The 20,630-nt window shown below is 28.4% G+C and overlaps 2 protein-coding genes across 2 annotated transcripts; both read right to left on the bottom strand.

The window, feature by feature from the left end:
* Nucleotides 1–17,344: 17,344 nt before the first annotated feature.
* Nucleotides 17,345–17,833, bottom strand: LOC136089908 (zinc finger MYM-type protein 1-like). The gene has a single exon (XM_065816007.1). It carries the CDS (start codon nt 17,831–17,833, stop codon nt 17,345–17,347), a length of 489 nt encoding a protein of 162 aa, XP_065672079.1.
* A 1,311-nt stretch (nt 17,834–19,144) lies between these two features.
* On the bottom strand, nt 19,145–19,633 carry LOC136089907 (zinc finger MYM-type protein 5-like). The gene has a single exon (XM_065816006.1). The coding sequence runs from the start codon at nt 19,631–19,633 to the stop codon at nt 19,145–19,147; it is 489 nt and encodes a 162-aa protein (XP_065672078.1).
* Nucleotides 19,634–20,630: the final 997 nt, after the last annotated feature.

Raw genomic sequence — 20,630 nt, 5'->3', positions numbered from 1 at the left:
GTATGTATGTATGCATATATATATATATGTGTATATGATTATATGTATGAATGTATATATGTATGTATGTATGAATGTATGTATGTGTGTATATCTGTATATACGTTAGTATGTTTGTATAAATGTATGTATGTATAACTGTATGTATGTATGTATTTATGTTTGTTTGCATGTATGTATGTATGTATGTGTGTATGTATGTATATATGTTTGCATTTACGTATGAATATTAGTATTTAAGTATATATATATAAGATCATGAACTAAATTTTCAAAACAAACTTCTTTGTTGGTTATTAGTTTCCTCAAAAAGTGAGATTTGATTTGTACGCAAAATAAAATTGAACAAAATTAATAATGTGGTTAGAAATAAGTTAAATTTACAATAAACGAAATTTACCACTAATGTTATAAATTGGTTCTTCGTAATCGAAAAAAAAAATATCTGTACATTTATTCAATTTGACGTTAATGATTTTAACCCCTCAATAACCGCAGATATTGTAGATAAGACAATTGTTTTTGCAAAAAGCCACACATTTATTCCTGATGACACAATTCGTACAATAAAACATTGTAGAAAAACCTTTCTTTATTCTAACAAAGAAACTTGAAAAAAGAAAAACATACATGACCGCTTTGATGTAACAATGGGCAGTTATGACGGACCAGAAATTTGTAAATTTGTTGGACTATATATTTTAGATTTGTTAAGTAAAATAATCAATAAAAAAGATTTAGACCTTTATCGTGATGATCGTTTAATTGTAATGCGTAAAGGATCTGGTCAACAGCTCGTTAAAAATAGAAAAGTAATTATAACAATTTTTAAAAATGTTGGCTTTCAAATTACAATAAACATAAATTTAAAAATTGTGAATTATCTTGATGTCACATTTAACCTCACTGAAAATTCATATAAGCGTTTCAAAACACCAAACGATGAATTATTGTATATTAATGATAACTCAAATCATCCACCCCAAATCCAAAAACAAATCCCGATTTGAATTAATAACAGATTAAACCAAAACTCCTCTAATGAAAATGTATTCAATTCCTCTAAACGAATATTTAAAGATGCCCTATAAAGAAGTTTTTTAGGTTTCGAAAATTTTGAACTAAAATGACCCTGAAAAAAAGAATACAAAAAAACGAAATAGAACTAGAAATGTAATTTGGTTCAACCCCCCATATAGCAAAAATGTTTCCACAAGCAAAAGTAAAGTGTTTCTAAAATTGGTCGATAAGCATTTCCCGCCCTCTAATAAATTACATAAAATTTTTAATCGAAATACAATTAAAGTTAGCTACAGTTGCACAAAAAATATGGAAAGAATTATGAAAGGTCACAATAATGCTTTGTTAAACAAAACAAAAAATCCTTAATGAAAAAACTACAGAAAATTGTTATTGTAAATAAAAAAACAATTGTCCAATGAGTGGAAGTTGTTTATCAAATAATGTGGTGCATAAATGTGTTGTTTCCCTGTACCTAATAATATATTGACATGTATGAATGTACCTAATAATATATTGACATAACAGAGGGTGAATGGAAAAATCGTTTTGCTAATCATAAGCAATCTTTCAAAAATAAATAGTATTCAAAAGACACCATGCTGTCAAAATACATATGGGCTTTAAAAGAAAAATATATTGATGATTTTATACAGAATTGGTCGATCCTTAAAACAGCGCCTGCCTATAACAATATTTCCAAAAAATTCATACTATGCCTACAAGAAAAACTTGAAATAATTACTCATGAAAATCAAAAATGCTTTTTAAACTAAACATCGGAATTATTTTCTTAATGTAGGCACGAAAATAAGTTTGTCCTAAAAAACTATAAAAATAAATGAGTTCAAATAATATTTACATTAAATACCCTTTTTAAAAAATTTTTTTTTACAAAAAGCCTAAGCAATCATGACTAAAGAACTGTTTTTATAATAGTGTCAGCTAATCCCATAAATGTGTGAAAATTTACAGTAGTTAAGACATTTGCGACCTGTAATTTAATTTTTTGGTATAAATTGAAGTTTTGTTAATTTGATAATTCATTTCCGATGAATCTTTGTTGATGAAACACAGTGTTAAATGAAAAAAGTGTTGGTTAAGTGATTTCAACAAGTATTTATATATATATATATATATATATATATATACATATATATATATATATATATATATATATATATATATATATATATATATATATATATATATATATATATATATATATATATATATATATATATATATATATATATATATATATATATATATATATATATATATATATGTATGTATATACATATATATAAGTGATTTCAACAAGTATTTATATATATATATTCATATAAGGTTAAGTGATTTCAACAAGTATTTATATATATATATATATATATATATATATATATATATATATATATATATATATATACATATATATATATATATATATATATATATATATATATATATACATATATATATATATATATGTATGTATATACATACATTCACATATATACACATATAGTAGGTAGCCAATTTATTAGCGACAGTGTACTTACTTTGTAATTTTAAAGTTTAAATGACTTTTGCTAGCAAAGGAATTGCTCATAAGTTTTATGGTTGTGTAATTTAGTTTCTTTATGTCATTATTATTAACAATAAGGTATAGCTGTTACAGCAAGTGTAATTTTATGAAGTGCAATAATGGTTGGTTTTTTGTTTTTGTTTTAAGAAATAATATTTCTAATGTTTTGATTTGTCTATTTTATATTTAAATATATCAATTGAATCAACTTCTGTTGTTTCAGATGAGAAAATGATCCATGCATTTGCTAATCGATTTTGGAAATTATGATATGTGAAGGTATTTTGGCAAAAGCGTTTTTTTAGTTTGAATTTATGTTGTCGCAAATTCGGAAATTTCTGATATATTGACAATTTTTTCTTCTGTATGTTAATAATGGTTTGTAACCCAATATTTTTTATTATGACCATGCTGAATAAGGTCACCACTTAGTCTACATTTTTTTAGTGTTGTTACTTTTATAATGTTTAACCTAGCTTTGCTAGATAATTTTTTTATTTTAGACGCTAGTTTCTTCGATTGAGGACAAATTTGAATAATAATATAAATCAATTTTGTCTATGTCTTGCTGTAGGAACGGAGGCCATGCCAAAACTGCAAAATGTGGGCTTGTAAATGTTGTTTAGAGCTTTCTATCATATTTATGTGTATATCTAATGTTTTAAAATATTGGAAATGTCGCCTAATCTATCAAAAGGTTAAATTATTTCTCGTTTATCAGTAAATTGATGAATAGTTTTAATGTCTTTGATGAATAGTTTTAATGTCTTTGATGAATAGTTTTGATGAATAGTTTGAGGTCAGTTTTTTGCTAGTTTTTCTTGTTCAGGACTATAAAAACGTAAGCAGCGGGTAATAATTTGATTTGTTATGCCTAATAATTTATTATTTGTGCTAGTTTTAATGCATAAATATCAATTCGTAACCGTTCTAACATCTTATTGATCATGATTTTGAAGGTTAACTTCTTAGAAGTGACTTTACCAACAAACGTTTTAAAAACTAAACTGGGCTGGACGTGGTAGAAAAACGAGCATCAAAGACCCTCATACTTTTTTTTGTGTCAAAGGATAAAATTAGATTTACTATAACTTATTTAGATAAATCTAAGATTCATTTATATAAATCAAGCAAATTTTTTGTTCTGAAGTATAATTGTTTTTTTTTCTAGCTGCTGCTCATTTGCACAAGTATATATGAATAACCGGTGGGAAGATTGACCGAATCATAAGGTTGTACCAAAGTTATGTTTTCAATTGTGACGGTGGACGGGAAGACCCAGAAAGGTGGCCAAAAAGTATGTAGCTTTTATCAACCCAGGGTGAGTGGGGAAAGGACTATGATGATTACAATGCTGCAAGTGCTTGTCATCAGTAGCCACTGGTATCTACACCGAGTTTTTAAATATTTTATAAAGGACTGGACCTGTTTCTTTAATTGTAGTTTTTTAATTTAGGAAGAAAAAGAATACTGATTTAAAATGTAGTAAACTCGTTTATCTTTCTTCGTTCTTCTACAACTTTTTTTTTTAATAGGTTCATCAGAAAAACTTCCTGATGAGCCTATTGAAGGATAAACAAGTTGTTGAATAAAAACGGTAGATAAGCGGTTTTACTAATTTAATATTTGCATTACTCACTTTAGAAACGTTTAAACAATGTTGGAACAACATTAAGATGACGTTGTTCAAGCATTATTTAAAAAGCCGTACCAACCTCATAGCAACGTTTATCCGATGTTTTAGAATTCGGAGTAACAACGTTTTAACAATAGTTGGGATCAACGTTGTCCCGATTTCATGTTGGCGCTTTGCCAACATCGGTTTGAGACGGTTAGCCTATTAAAATCTCGATGTTCTTTCAATCTTGGCCCAACGCATCTACAAAATCTGTGCAGATTACACAAATAGTTGTTCCTATGTTATTCTATTGTAGTTTTTTATTTATAATTATATATTTTTTTAATAGTGTTGAGAATCAGTAAAAAAAAACCTTTAACAACGATTTATTTTAACAATACATTTTTTATATACTTTTTGGACTTTTTTTTTAAGAAGAATTATTATTTTAGATACTAATAAACTTCTTAAATAAAAAAAAACTTTTTTATTTAAGAAGTTTAATAGTACTTTGTTTTGATTTTTAGAGTTGGTTTGTGTTGATTAATGATTAAAAACAGAAAGTACACAACTTTAACAAATATTAGCTAGAAACTATGGCATTATATATAACTATGATAAAATAAATTTTATTCAAAATCCTTTATAAATGGTTTATCTAAATCTGGTAAGTTTGCACTTAATATGGAAAGCTTGTATTCAATATTTATGTTTTCATGTTTCGTAAAGTGATGGATCAGTTTTCCTTACCTGAATTTTAATACCACAAACTATAAGTTTACTGAGTTTTGTAAAATAAAAAAAAAACTTTTACAGGATGCGGTAAAAGATCGGAAACTTTTTAATAAAGGATTGTATTTACAATTTTATAAGTCAAAAAATATATAATAAGCTAAGAACATCAAAAAATATATACAATTTTAATTACAAAAGTTCATTTTCATAAATTCCTCCATTTGCTCTGATACATGCTCTGAGACGCCGCGGGAAGTAATCAATTTTTTTCGTCAATTTTGCTCCACGCTTTCTACAAACCGCGCTTCAACGACTCCACCAACTTGTGTGGTTTAGAAGAAACCTTTGCCTCTAGAATCCCTCAGATGGCGTAGTCAAGTGGGTTCAGTCGGGCCAATACGGCGGCCATAGCTGAGGCGACCAAAATGCTGGAAAATTGTTTTTACAAAATTCTTGCGTTGTTCTTGCTCAATGTGCTGGCGCAAAATCTTGTTGAAGGAACCAATTTTGGTTCGGATAGGTTAGTTGGGTCCAAGGCAACACTACGGCTTGAAGAACGTTGGTGACATAGTTGTTGGCGTTGAAACAATGCAACCTTTTTTTTTTAGCCACAGAAGAATCTGAAGCAAATACACGATCATTTTGGACATTGCGGGCTTGCTCAATGCTGAAGAATTTTTCGTCTGAAAAAATAAGTTTTCGTTAAAATTGAGCACCGCGCTCCCGTTAAAACCTTTGACACCTCTGTTTTCTTGTTTCGCATTTTTTGTCATCTAGACGATTGGTGCAACTAAAATTAAATATAATGAATTTAATTTTAGTTGCACCAATCGTGAATTATGCAACGTTGGAGACTGTGTAGTAACTAATCAACGTCTCAGTCACTTCCAAAATCAACTTACTGTAACAAAATGTTTACTATCCCAAGCAGCACACATTACCTCATTATTACCTATCCTGGTTGTCTAATCTCAATAAAAGAAAAAAATTGTTTTAGACACAAACCAATGGAATAAACTCACCGTCGTTTAGTGGATCCTTTTACTGTAATATTTAACAAGAAAACATAAAAACCTCAGAGTCATCATTGCATCTCAAAGTTGTGAAATCCTCAAATTGTGCAGCAATTTTAGCACACGTAAGTAGTAAATTATTACTAACCATTCTTTCTCTAAATAACCAGTACAGTTGGTTAATTGACATATACAAGTAAGCGGTAAAATTGCACACTCTATCAAAACAACCCTATTTACAGCAAAGCAATGTTTTTCTGGGTAACTAAAAGCTCTGGATGCAGTAAAAGTAAAACGTACTACTTGTAAAGCTAAACACTTTGCTGCTAGTAAAGACTCTCACACCAAAGTACGTTGTGAGCATCGAGCGGCATTTATACTAAGGTGGTCATTTATACTAAGGTGGCCAACGTAGTCATCCTTCATATTAAACAACAACTTACGAGTTGATACACACAAAACATTTGCCGTATATTCTAATGAAAACCCAAAAGTGACCTAATGCCATGTGTTTAGGGTTAATTAAGAATATAAATAGTAATTATGTACGTTTGTAACATAAATACTCCACCAATAGGGGAAAAATAAACATTTTGTCGGTAGCAAGAGCTTTTTTTCCGCAAAAAAAAAAACTATATGATCCAACTTAGACTTTTATACACAAAGGGAAACACTGAATTATAAATAGAACATGCACGAGTATGACACACCCTATTGAGCAAGCTGTTTAAAGTTCCATCGGTATTATTCGTTTCATTGACATCATTGCTTCATTGTAATAAAATGGTTTTTGTTTTTTAAATATTCTTTTATGTATAAATGCTAGTTAATATTCAAATATACTTTATAAATATGAAGATAACTATTATAAATTTACTTTCAAATAAATTGCTATTATTTTTGCATTTTTTTCTTTCAGATTAATGATATATTCAAAATAGAAAAGTTGGAGTAAGATAACCAGAGGCTTTTTTTAAATTAGGCTGAACGAGTATTTTGGAGGTCCTAGAAGGTTTCTCCAATCAAATTTTTCAATTTTACGCAATTGTTTGCAGTGATATCTTGATCTGCAAGGAAAAAAAAGTACTAGTTAATGAAAAAAATCAACGTAAGTTTTTAAAGCTAGAAATTTTTTTTAATGATGTCCATGAAATTGCAAAACGCTGGTTTTCTATTTCTGACACAAAGTTTATCGAGCCTATAGTTTGTGGTAATAAAACTTTAGAACTTAGATTCAGTAAAGGTTGGGCTTTGCAAGAACGCAGAAATTATAGTGAACTAATATTAGAATACAAGCCTGCTCACTATCTACATAAGCTTGATCTTTATATTCCACAAGAACAGCCTTTTTCATTAAATTTTGCTTACAATTTAAAAAGAAATACCTAATATTAAAAACTCCAAATAAATAAAGGTTATCCAGAACGCCAATACTTTTTTTACCAAAAAAAAAAATGCAAAACCTTGGAAAAATTAACGCAGGTTGAAGTTAAGGTATCACAGTAAACTCTTTAAAAAAATATCTTTAAAATGCTGCTTTGATGCAGCAATGACCTTTGTTAACATAGAAAAGCCTTGTGTTGCTATTTTTGATCATCAAATAAAACATAATAAAAAGTATTCCTTTTATATTTTATTTCATTTAAAGAGTACTTTTTAAAATATAACTAGTATATTTTAATTAGTAATTATTCGAGCAGTCATGTCGCAGTAGTTAGGCTCTTCCTAGAAGCTCTGTAATGACACTGTAAGAACTTCATGAAGCATTAAATTCTAATTTTGCTAAAATATGTCATATGCACTGACTACATTTATGTAAAATGATTCTTTTTAAACTTTATTACTACTATTTTTACTTCCTTTTTTCCATATATTTTAGTTATGAACATCAAGTGGTTACTTAAAAAGATTAAGTGGGTTTTGATGACAAAATTAAAAATAAATACAAAGCATTCCGAAGGTTAAACTGAAAAATTAGAGTAACAAAAATTTGAACCTTAAATAATTAACTTTAACTTGTTTAACTTCGCCATTAGTATCAACCTTTTATTTGTAAAACCTTTTACTGTACTTTTTATATATATTTTTAAATTATAAGTATGCTAGTATTGTTTCATAATACTTTAGAAATTGTCTAGAGGTTTTATAGCATTCATGTTTTAAAAACTATAATAATCGGTTTGAATAGTAATAAACTGTGAACATTCTTATTTTAAGCACTGTAGTAACATTATCCATAATCACTATATAGTTTTTAAGTCTGTGAATACCAATTTATTCATGTTTTATTCAATGAGTTTCTTTTAATATTTATGTTTTGTTAGACGGGTTCTTAAATGATTTTGAAAAGTTTGTTTTCACATATGTAGTACACCTCTTCAGTTACAATAATTTCATGCGCACGCATATTTTGATATACGTCATTGTTCTTTAGCCGCAGAATCGCATGAAAAAAAGTAAATATACATAAGCACGAAAAAAGCGACATTGGTTTTGCTTTATATAAGCTTATTATAACCATTTTAGGTCTAAAAGTTATATTCTTTATATTTTTGTGTCATAAAATACATGTGAATATGAAAGAAAGAAATTATTCGTGAGGTTTTTCACTCTACGTTTGAGTTCGTGTTATGAATTCGTTACCATTAAGCGTATTCTCACCCGAAAACTTATTTTTATTCCTCCTTATTAAATACTATTCAGAGCTTGTACATAAAAATATATAAATTTTTATGTACAAGCTCTAAAGTATAAATTTTAGATTTAAAATTTATACTTTTGAGTATAAATTTTAATAATTAATTAAATAATTTTTATAATTAGTATAAATTTTAGATTTAAAATGGTCAAAATAAAATTACATAAAGCTAAATCAAGGCCTTTTTTATAAAAAAGCAACAAAAAAATCTTAAGCATACTGTTTCGTTCAAAGATCACTATTTAATTTTATATGAGGACTTTTTTTCATGCCATTCTGCGCATATGAAACCATGACGAACTATTAAATGTGTGCGCGCTCTGTGAACTGTGAATTAATTTTAATTTTAATTTTTTTTTTTTTTTCGTTTTAGATTTGAATTGCCATATTTATTCAATCAGTTGCAAATGATAATAAAACTAATTTGAAACTACGTTTGATACTAAAACGGCTGAGATTTTTTTTTCCTATTTACTAATAGTTTGTAGCTTATTCTTTTTAAATTATTTTTTTAATGAATCATTAAGTTAAAAACATATGTGAAAAATGTCTATAAAAATATATTTTAACAGACATATTTTAATGTTGTTAAATTTTTTTTAAAATTACTTAAACAATTCATGACTTGGACAAAAACTATTTTTTCTTAGTTTTCGTAACGGTATCAGATGGCCAATCTAATTTTATTGAATAACTATTTATTTTGTAAATATTTATTTGATAAAAATTTAAAAACTTTAGATAATTTAAAAAAAAGTTAAAAAAATAAAGGTCGCGGAGGGCCGTCATCTTTTTATGAGTTTTTTCATTAATAAAACTAGGTTGAGCATCTGATATACAGATATAGTGCTCTTAAAAAAACAACCAATAACTGGCTTGAATTATTTTAGAAAGCCTATTTTTTTTTAAATTATTTTTTTTAAATTTTGCTTAAAGCTATATAATTTCTTCCTGGCAGTTAAAGACAGTTATCAGATTTTTTAAATAGGTTTTAATCGATTTGAAATTTGTATATTTTGCAAAAGGTGCCCTAATAAAGACAATTTTGTTATTGTTAATATCACCTTAACGTTTAACTTAATTGAGGAGATATTTTGCATGGTATAATCTGCCTAGTATTGGTATCTAATAATAGAAAAAAATCTGGAATTATTTAATGATTTTTTAAAATAATTAGAAAAATCATGAAGTTTTACCCAAGTAATTCATTTTGTATTGAGCATTGAAACCCTCCTTTTTTTTAAATTATCTTAATGCTATTGTAATTTTTTCTTATCTTTATATCTTAAAGTTTGTTTTAAAAGATAGTAGTATAACTTCTAACAGTTCAATTTTTTTTAACAGCTACTTTTTGCTTTGCAACTTTAAAAAGACTAAAAATAAGTAAATTGCTGTTTTGTGTTTTTACATTACTTTATATGTAGAGGAGAGTGGGGAGAAAGGACGCAGGAGAAGTGGGACAGTCTGACATTTCTTATAAGGAGTGATGCCTAAACATTGTTATTTAATGTAAAAAATTAAATATCTTTCCCTCTATTTAACAGAAATTGCTTTTATTCGCTGCGTGTGCTAGAAGCCCTAATTTTGAAATGTTCCTTAAAAAGTGTTTACATTGGGGTGGAGTGGGACGAAAAAATTAAATATTTTGCCCCTCTTCTTACCGCCACCATTTGATTATTTCGATTGGTGAAAGCTTTTGAACATTTTTATGTCGATTTGGTGATTTTATAGTTATATCAGTTTCTATTTACTATTTTTTGTTAAAACGCTGATTTAAATTTATTTGTCCCATTTATACTCACCATTGTCCCACTTTACCCCAATGGCACGGTTTCTCTTAAAGCAAAGTTTTTATACTAATATTTGGCTTAAGTTTTTATATTTATATTTGGTTATAGTTGGCTGGAACCCTAAGAGGATTGAATCGGTGCCCAAAAAAAAAATTACATGTAAAAACTTGTTTGGTTTAGTTTATACATCAAATAAAAAAAATATTGCAATTACCCTGAAATTATATTTACAAGTCCTACTTCTCTCCACTCTCCCCTACAGTAATTGCATATTATAAAATAAAAATAAAAATGAACCCAAAATTTAGCTTATGAGTAGCAGCGAATGCAAACTCTGTAATTAAAAAGCCGAGCAATGAATTTGAAGCAACTGTAAAGCAATTTAACCAAGATGAAAGAAACAAAGAGAAATCTGTAAAATGGAGCAAAATTAATGAAAACAAGGATTTTCTGCATTATCAACAGGTCAGTTTCCATTATTAAAAAGCAAAACTGTGGTTGACAAGCGATTAGATTAGAACCTAGTTTTTACGTTGAAATTTTCAGAGAAAAGAGCATTAAAAATAAGTACTGTGCTCTGTTATGTAAATGCCCTATATATAATACTATATTTTAATTTTCAATATCTAAACTTCAAACAAAGTTTGATCTTGAAAACTGTTATTTATTATCTGTGCAAAGTCTTACTTGTATTGACAAATGTATTTCTTTACTACAGCATTGAAAAGTTTATTTTATCATTATTATATTTTTATTTCTAGCCTGAGTTGTTTTGTAGACAACGGGATGCCAAACATGTCAACGTTTCTTTAAAAAGAAAAAGAATCTTTACTATGACTAGAGCGATAAATCATACTTGTGAAATGGCCTGCTCTCATTTAGGTCCGAACAAATTTTAATATCTCAAACGTAAACAGCTCACTAGGATTTAGAACTAGATTAAACGACTTTATTAAATAAGTCAGAAATGCTAATATAGATTTAAAAAAAAAAATCTTATTCTAATTTGGTTTTTAAAGAAAAACTTTAAAGAGTGTTTACTATTTTTTAGATAAACTTGCAAAAGAATTGGTGGTTTGTGACATCATAATTGGAGAAAATCAATGAGCATCTGGTCATTTGACTGGTCAAGTTGACTTATCACGGATCTTCAATCCCAATGAAACACCACAATTTGTTATTTATGGCATAAATGGTTCAGCTAGCGGATCAGTATATGGTTTCCATGGTGAAAGCTATCAAAAATTTAACCAGCATAATTGTGAAAGCGTTAAAATAAATACAATGGTGTCTTTATCCGGTACATTATACTAAAAATAATTTTAAACTCAAAATTATTATATTATGCTATATAATACTAGATATTGTAACCTATTTCATAAATTTTATTTTCACTGTATAAAGATATAGCCAAAAATGACAAAATTGGAAATAAATATGTTTTAAGACAACACATGTAGTTTAAATTTGGAATTTCAGACACATTTTCACTTTTTAAATCAAAAAATGCTTCTGCCAATAACTATTTGGTACTCAAGTAAATACTAGCCAGATACTAGACTAAATGCTGTTCGTAGTATTACAAATTTATTAGTTTTAACATAGACTGGGTCACTTCAGAGTCAATACAAAAAGCTGGAAAAAAGGTCGGTATTAGTAATAAAAACTTAAACGTTGAATTTATGCAAATAATATTCCAGTAAACTGCAATGTTGGTTGCAAAAACAGTTCTATAAAAAAAAACATCTAAACAACATACAAGAGTGTGTTTATCAGCTGCTTTATCTAATGTTACTGATATTTCATCAGTTCTCAATGGCAAAATAAGTTCTCCAATATCTATGAAACAAAAATACATTCAAATATGTTGGAAAGAGGAAGCTTCAAACTGGAAAGAAATATGTTTGTCACTACAGACAATAATAACAGACTTACATGAAAAAAAGCATTAATCTTAATAAAATATAAGGTCTACTGGCAATTCAAAAAATTAAGTCAACAAAAAGTAATGATATGCAATAAGAAACTACAAGAGTAACTCAAGTCCATGCCATGTCCATTGAAGGTCATGATGTGCTAAAACTTTAAGAGTCTTTTAACAACTCAATGGAGAAAAAAGCGCAGGAGAAAGAAGACTAAGAAAGAAAAAAGGGAGATGGAACTAACTTGTTCTATAGATGCAAAGAAAGTAGCGTTTTATACAGAAGCATTTGCAAAACTTTACCAATGCCCTTTGTCAAATTGTTGTGAAATCGGTATGTGGTAAAATAAAGTTCATTGTAGATGATAAAAGGTCAATTTTGATTTTACCTAAATGTGCAAAGAAAAAAATAACCACTGCAAAAAAGTTATTTAAAAACAATAAAAAAGAGAGTATTAAAGATTTTTAACTCAATAGACTCCATCAATTGATAGACTCTTTGTTATTTTGATTAAGAAACTGTTGTCGTCATTACTAACTTTTGTTTGTTATTTTGAAGTTTTTTTTCTTTTAGAAGTAAAGAAAAAAAAAAAACGTAAAAAATAAATGGAGCCCTAATAAACTCAAAAATACTAACATTTTTAAAGTTCTTTTTAAACAATCAAAGGTAATATGTTTGTATAAAGCAAGTAAAAAACAATAATTGTGTTCGACAGATCAATGAAAACTCCAAACGTAAAACAGTCTTCTATTCTAAACAACATTCAACAGATCACACAATAGTCTATTATACCATTGTGTAATCTGTTAAATGTTGCTTTTTAAAACCATATTGCTTACTGTATAACATGTTATTTTTAGTTAAATGATTATACAGTCTATTGTACACTAAACGTTCAAGCAATATCAAGAAACAAGATAAAACAGATATAGGCCTGTAGTTTGAAGGTTTTTACTCATCTCCAGACTTAAATACTTGAGTTACTCTAGCAATTTTTAAATTATATGGAACTTTACCTGATTTAAGTGACTTATTGAAGATCTGAAACAAAGATGGTTCAATCAAATCATAAACTATTTTTAATATATTAACGCTAACTTCATCCGATCCTGCACTTTTGTTACTTTTTAAGCTTAGTAATGCAGTCCGCAACTCACGTATATCTAGCTTTTACTCATTCATTTTTTTATTTGAATTGTTAGATAAGAATCAGATGTTGAAGAAGTTAAAGAAATACTTTGTGCTAATTTAGAGCTAACATTAATGAAGAAACTGTTAAATTCTTCAGCTATTGGTGATTTTACATAAATTGACTCACCGTCAATAAAAAGTTTTTTTGGCAAAGCGTTATTTTTATATTTGTATTGTCCAATTATTTCTTTAATAGCATTTCAAGTTTGTTGAGTATTTCCATTTGCATTTTCTAGCAGTTTTTTGATTTTTTCAAATATGTTTTTATAGTTTATATATTTTGTTTTGTTTGAATATGTTTTTTTTTAAGAAATTTTTTATAAAGTTTTTGTTTTTTTCTTGATGATTTTAGTAACCCTTCTGTTACCCAAGGCGATAGAAGTGATTTTGAATTTATATAAAACTTTTTTACAGAAAAGGCTTTTTAGTATAGTTTACAAAATTGCGCAAGGAAAAGTTCATAAGCATTGTTAGCACCACGTGATTGGAGAACAACCTCCCAATTAATGAAGTTATTTTGAAGGTTGCAAAATTGTTGTGTGGAGTTTTGATTGATCTGTCGCTTGTAAATAACGTGATTTGGGGAAATATTATCAGGGGTTATACTTTTTGTTATTAGAAATGTAGGAAAATGGTCTGTCAAATCAGTCTTTATTATACCTGTACTAAAGCAGCTATTAGAAAAATTGTTTGTATTTAGGTTATCTATTAGGCATGATTCAAAAGAATATAATTTAGGTCATCGAATAAATAAACATGCATTTGTTTTAAATTAACTTTGTTAAAAAAGTAAGTAAAGAAAATTTAAAATTTTTTTAAATTACCAGCTGGTTCTCTATAAATAACATTTACAACTATGTTTTTAGAACTTTGGTTAATTATTCTAATGCACAATGACTCTTTTTCATTCACACTGAGGTCATTACGTGGTATAAAATTAATTAAGTTATGAATAAAAATGCATACACCTCCACTGGTACGGAAGTTTCATGGTTGATGAATTAACGCGTAATTTGTCAATTCAAATTGAAAACTATGCTCGTCATATATTCATCAAGTCTCAGTAAGACAGATTGTTTTAAAATCGTGATTAAACTCATGCATTAGAAGTTTAAAATCTTTAAAACTTTTGTTTAGGTTTCGAATATTAATGTTTAAGATTGAAAATGTGTTTTTATTTTGTTGAAGATAGAAATTAGATTCAAAAATTAAATAGTATTTGCTTTCTGACAACTTTAGGTTAAAATAATTAGTGACATCATTATCACAAAGTGTGACATTTTTATCACAAAGTTTAATTAATAAATCATATAAGTTAATTAATTTCGGTTCTCAAATTTTTTCAAATTCTACCTTCTGAGACGACATTAAAAAAAAGTTGTTGAATTTCTGCACTATAACGTAACCTTTTTATAAAAGTTATATAGCTTGTTTGCACTTTGGAATATCCATTTTTTTGTTTAATTTTCGTTAACAATATTTATCAGCATTAGTTTTTTGTCTTCGTAAGGGAACTGTCTTTTTATACTTATATGTTGTTAAGAATAATATCAGTTGTTAACTTTATCTGTTGTTAAGAAAACAACGAAAAAATGCTTTTTTTTCTTCGTTATGAGTTATTTAAGTAATTTTTAAAAACGTAAAAAAAAAAAGGTTTTTAATGAACAAAATTCGATTGGACATCTGATAAAGTTAAGAAAACGAATAAAAAAAGATTTTTTTTTAGTAATAAGTTATAAAGGTATTTTTTAAAATCATAAAAAACAAAATAGATAAATGTTGCAATGGGTGGTCATTGTTTTGTTTTTTAGTTTGGTTTAGTTAAGCAGGACTGCGAAGTAAAACTTTATAAACTTCGCGTTTATAATTTATAAAATTTATAATAAAAAATTTATAATATATAACATATAATATAAAAATTTATAATATATTACATATAATATAAATATTTACAATATATAACACGTAATATAAAAACTTATAATATATAAAATACAATTTAAAAATTTATAATTTATAACAAATAATATATAAATTTATAATATTTAAAATATAATATAAAAATTTATAAACTTCGCGTAAATATAATTTTATTATTATAATTTAAAAAAGAAGTTTAAAGAAAAGTTATGATGTTCTTAGGGACGATTTTTAATTGTATGGAATCGTTTAAGAAACTGTAACCAAAATCAAGTTTTTCTGTTTTTCTAAACGCAAATTGCCGTAACTTTGCCATTGTTCGAAGAAATGTCTATAAATTGGTATCAAAAGATAGATGTAAGAGTAAGGGCTACAAATTTATAGTGGCATATTTGCCGGGGGCTAGAGGGGGTCCTGAACTTTGACTTTTATCACCAACAAATGGAACTTTTTTCATAAGAAAGTATTTTATAATTATAAATTATCTTTTTTATCAAAAAGAAGTTGTTATACTTTGCTCCCTGACAACCAACATATACAAAAGGTGTGTCTTTGAGTTAGGGGTGGATGAGGTGGTGATTTTTTAACACATATTATTATCAAAAATGATTCATTAATATTAAATATTTTTATCTCTTACAAAATAATTAAATTTAGCCTAAAAAATTAAATGCTACTTTATAGCAATTCGTAAGTGATGTATAAATTGACTTATTATTATTATTTTGAAGGGATTGGCGAACGCTAGCCCGTTCTCTCCTCCATTTAATGAACTTTTTATGGAATTAAAAAAAAATAGTTATGTTTATATTTTCAATATAAATATAATTATAACTATTTTTACAGCGTGAAAAACTAGTATAAATAGATATTTTATAGCTTTACAAGATACATTAGTCTATTCATTTACTCATTGGAAAGAGCGTATGCCCGTGCAATCTAAAAAATTTAAAAAAAATTAAAATAAACTTAAATTAAAAAAGGTTTTAAAAAAATATTACTTAAAATTATAGAAAATAGTATAAAGAAATAATTTAACACTTTGCAATATGCTTAAGAGTATTTCCCTCACGAAAAAGGCTGTTTTACCCTTCACCTCCGACCTAAAAAATATGCAAAACATTTTAAAAAGACATTATCGGAAATTTAAAAATAGTGTTAATAAAATACACATTGTAATTAATTTTCTTATTGTCATTTTAGGTGCTCCCAGAAGTCCTTACGGTCTTATCACAGAGCACCGCGGGAGAGCATTTAACAAGAAGTTCACGCCTCCTTCGTTCTAATGTCGCTTGTTGGGCTAGAGCTGGCGTCAAAACCTCTGGGTTCTGAGCCAAAACTTTAACCACTGCACCACGGCTGCTCAAATATTAAGTTAACTAATTAGTGTCTTGTTAATTAATATTTTAAAGTTCACTAATGAAACTAAACTATAACTATTTTTAACAATACACACCACATGAAAATAACCAAAGTTAAATTAAGGTATCGTGCAAGTCACAATATTTTTTGGTTATCTTTTTGCAAGTCACTTGCGGCACGAATTTTATAAGCCAAAACACTTGCGGTACCAATTTTGCAAGTCACAACACTTGCAAGTTATCTTTTTCACAACACTGTTATTATGTTTTTTTTTTTGTTTTTCTTTTTTGATAGTTCTTATTCACAGGGCCGTACCGAGCCAATTTTGCGCTTCGGGCAAGAAAAGAAAATTGCGCCCCCTCTTCCCCTCCCTTCCCCCTCCCCCTCCTTAAAAAAAAAAAAGAAGAAGAAAACTAAACGAAAAAAATGATTTATTGATCACAAAATTTATTACATCAAGTTATAAGTCATTAAGGTTGCACAAACTTTAGTTCAATGCCACTTTTCTGGCTTTTCTTGAGGCAAATTCACTAATGACATCATCAAAATCAATGTTGTTTGCCACTTCATTTTCAATTGAAATTATAGCCAAACTAGACAAACGTTCTTGGCCAATTGTTGACCTCATATAGTGTTTTATGAGCTTAAGTTTACTGAAACTTCTCTCACACGTAGCAACTGTGACTGGTATGGTGAGGAAGATGCGAATAGCAATTGTTGTGTTGGGATAAGCATCGGTCAAAGAATATTTATAAATGAGCTGCAAAATGTCGAAATGGCTAGATTTTTCAAAGTTGTCCATCATTGCGGCAGCTTGATATTTAAAGCTTGCCATTTCTGAATGGAAATCGGAAAAATCTAAATCTACCTTGTCAATTTGAGATAAATTTGCAGCTTTTTTCTTGAGTTCATCCACTGAACTTTTAGAGAGTGAATGCCCACTGAGGTAGCCAAAATCAGAGGATACAGCAGACATCAGCCTCAAACCGCCACTCTATTGTGTAATAATGCTGTCAAACACAAGATTGCACTGAGATCCGAATTCTGTTTCTGCTGTGAGAAGGTGAGAGTCATCTTCAGCTTCATAAAGTGCTATTCGCTTCACTTTGCACTTCCTCTTAATTGGAAAGCCACCATCAATTCCGCTCTGGTTAGCTTTTTCTGTGGCATCTTTGATAATATTGTCCACCCCAACATCTCAAAAATTCTGAATGAAAGCCTTCAACCATTTCATTTTTTTTTACGGCAATGTCAATTGAAATGGTTTTTGACTGAAGCAGTTTGTTTTCCCGGTCAATTAAAGAAAGAATTTGACACCAGAAATCCAACTAACACAAAAAACTGAAATCAATATGAATGAGAAGTTCTTTTGCACTGCTAACTGTGACAGCATTTGTCATGGGATTGTAGATAATGGATTCCAAAACTTGAAGAACATCTTTGATTTGTCTGTGCAATGGTGTAATTGCTTCTTTTTTGGTAGACCATCTTGTGTCACTATTTCCCTTTAATGAGATGGTCAACATTTTCATCAGTTTTTCCCAAATGACGTGAAGCTTGAAAAAAAGTTAAAGATGGCTTGAACCTTTCCAAAAAACGTAATCATGAGTGGGGAAACCTCAGCAGCATGAACACCAACAAGATTTAAAGTGTGAGCTGCGCATGGAACAAATCTTGCTGACTCATTAAGAGAATGGATGTGAGCTTTGACGCCATTGTATTTTCCAGACATATTGGCTCCATTGTCATAGCCTTGGCCCCGGCAATCGGAAATGCTTAGACCATCCTTCTCCAATTTTTTACTTATCTCTGTTGCAAGACCTTTTCCGGTTTTTTGGTGAGATTCAATGAAGTCCACAAAGCTTTCCTTAATTGTGCAGGTTTCATCACTGATGCGGACATACCTGATGATCTGAGTCATCTGCTCTTTGTGGGAGATATCTTGAGTGCAGTCAAACAGAACAGATTAGTATTTAGCTTCTTTGATGTTTGACAAAAATTCTTTCCTGACTTTCTGCCCAAGTAACTCAATCAGCTCATTTTGAATTCAAGGAGAAAAGTAGGATGTTGTGGTTTTTTTTGCTTTAACGGACGCAATGTGTTCAGCCACTAAAGGATAATAATGGCTAATCAACTCAATTAAGGTCAGAAAAATGCCACTGTTTTGTTGACCAATGTCTTCTGTTGATCCCCGAAGGGCAAGATTGTTCTTGGCACAGAAAAAAATTGCATCAACAATCACTTTTAAGATATCTCTCCACTTTTTTATCTCTACACTAATAACTCTCTACAGATCAGAATTTAGGATCTTTCCTTCCTTGAGATTTTTTTCAAGAGTTTTCCAATCAGAATAGCATTTTTGGTGTTCATTGCTGTTTTCGTGTTCTGGAATTCTTGGGTTTAGTTTTTTCCAGTCACAAAACCCTTTAGAAAATTCTGAGAAATTGTTGGTTTTTGTTGTTAAAAATAACAAACAGCAAAAACAAAATAAAGAATCTTTTTTATTGCTGTACTGCAGCCAAGTGCAAACAAATTTTTTACCATGTGGATGAATTTTTTCATACCATTTTGAGCTGAAGTGTCGCATTCTGTTGTCAAAATCGCACAGCGTGTTTGGGAAAAATTCTCTTCTGTCTTGCTCTGGCCTATGCTCAATAAAAAAGCATCTTGGTTTGTCCGTTATTTCAGGCCATGTTGCTGGATCCCTATGTTCAAAATTTTCTTCCGAGGCGACTGAAATTTCTGAGATTTCTGAATGAAGTTTATCCTCGTCCATTTCAGCTGGGTCTGAAAGCTAGGCATTTTCATCTTCCCTGGTTGGTTCTGAATCAGTTGTGCAAAATTCTTCTTGACTTTGGCTGATGAAAATCTTCTCTTCAATTAATTCCAAATGATGATCTGAACTCAATTAAAGTCAATTATAGGATCTGTTGAATTGTCATTTATTTCAATACAAATATCCTCTGAAATAATTTGTTTCTCCACTGAGTTTGTTACCAACCACTTTTTGAAACAGTTTTGTAGTTTCTCGTCACTTTCTTGGCGCTGTTTTCTTTTCTTCTTAAATTCAGCACCAGATAACTTTTGGGTTCGAGTCATAATAGAATTATAATGCTCAAAAGTTATCAAAGGTATATTAGTGTTGTAGGGCGCTTTTTTATTCAGTATATGAGCTTTAATATTTAAGAGTTTGTGTCAAGAGGCAGAACTTTATTTAATTTTCTTATCAACAGCAGCGACAACGTAAAAATTAGTTTCATAAACTGATTATTGTTTTTTTAATTTATTAAAGTTTGCGCACTCCCAATTTTGGCGCCTCAGGCCGCGGCCCGGCCGGCCCCGCCCTTGGTACGGCTCTGCTTATTCATAAATACCGAACAGAAGCAGTTGATGATTGGACTAAAGGTTAGAAAAAAAAGTAATAATAACAACTAAAAACATCTTATTTTAAGTAAATATCCATAAGTTTTTTTTTTTTTTTTTTTTAATTACTACGTGTTACAAATGGGGCAATTAAAAAGTACTGCTATAATATGTAACTTTTAAATTTTTTTAACATTACAAGCAATCTTCAACAATTTCTAAACAAATCATTAACAATCATTGAACTTACTAATGTGCCTCATTTAATTACCTAAAAAGTATATATATATATATATATATATATATATATATATATATATATATATATATATATATATATATATATATATATATATATATATATATATATATATATATATATATATATATATATATATATATATATATAT

Source organism: Hydra vulgaris, chromosome 13, assembly GCF_038396675.1.
Source record: "Hydra vulgaris chromosome 13, alternate assembly HydraT2T_AEP".
Classification (NCBI taxonomy): Eukaryota; Metazoa; Cnidaria; class Hydrozoa; order Anthoathecata; family Hydridae; genus Hydra; species Hydra vulgaris.
This window is presented reverse-complemented; position numbering and strand designations above follow the sequence as displayed.

Excerpts from the sequence above, each read along its gene's own strand:
- LOC136089908 (XM_065816007.1), bottom strand. The coding sequence starts at position 17,833 with ATGTCTGCTGTATCCTCTGATTTTGGCTACCTCAGTGGGCATTCACTC.
- LOC136089907 (XM_065816006.1), bottom strand. The coding sequence starts at position 19,633 with ATGGACGAGGATAAACTTCATTCAGAAATCTCAGAAATTTCAGTCGCC.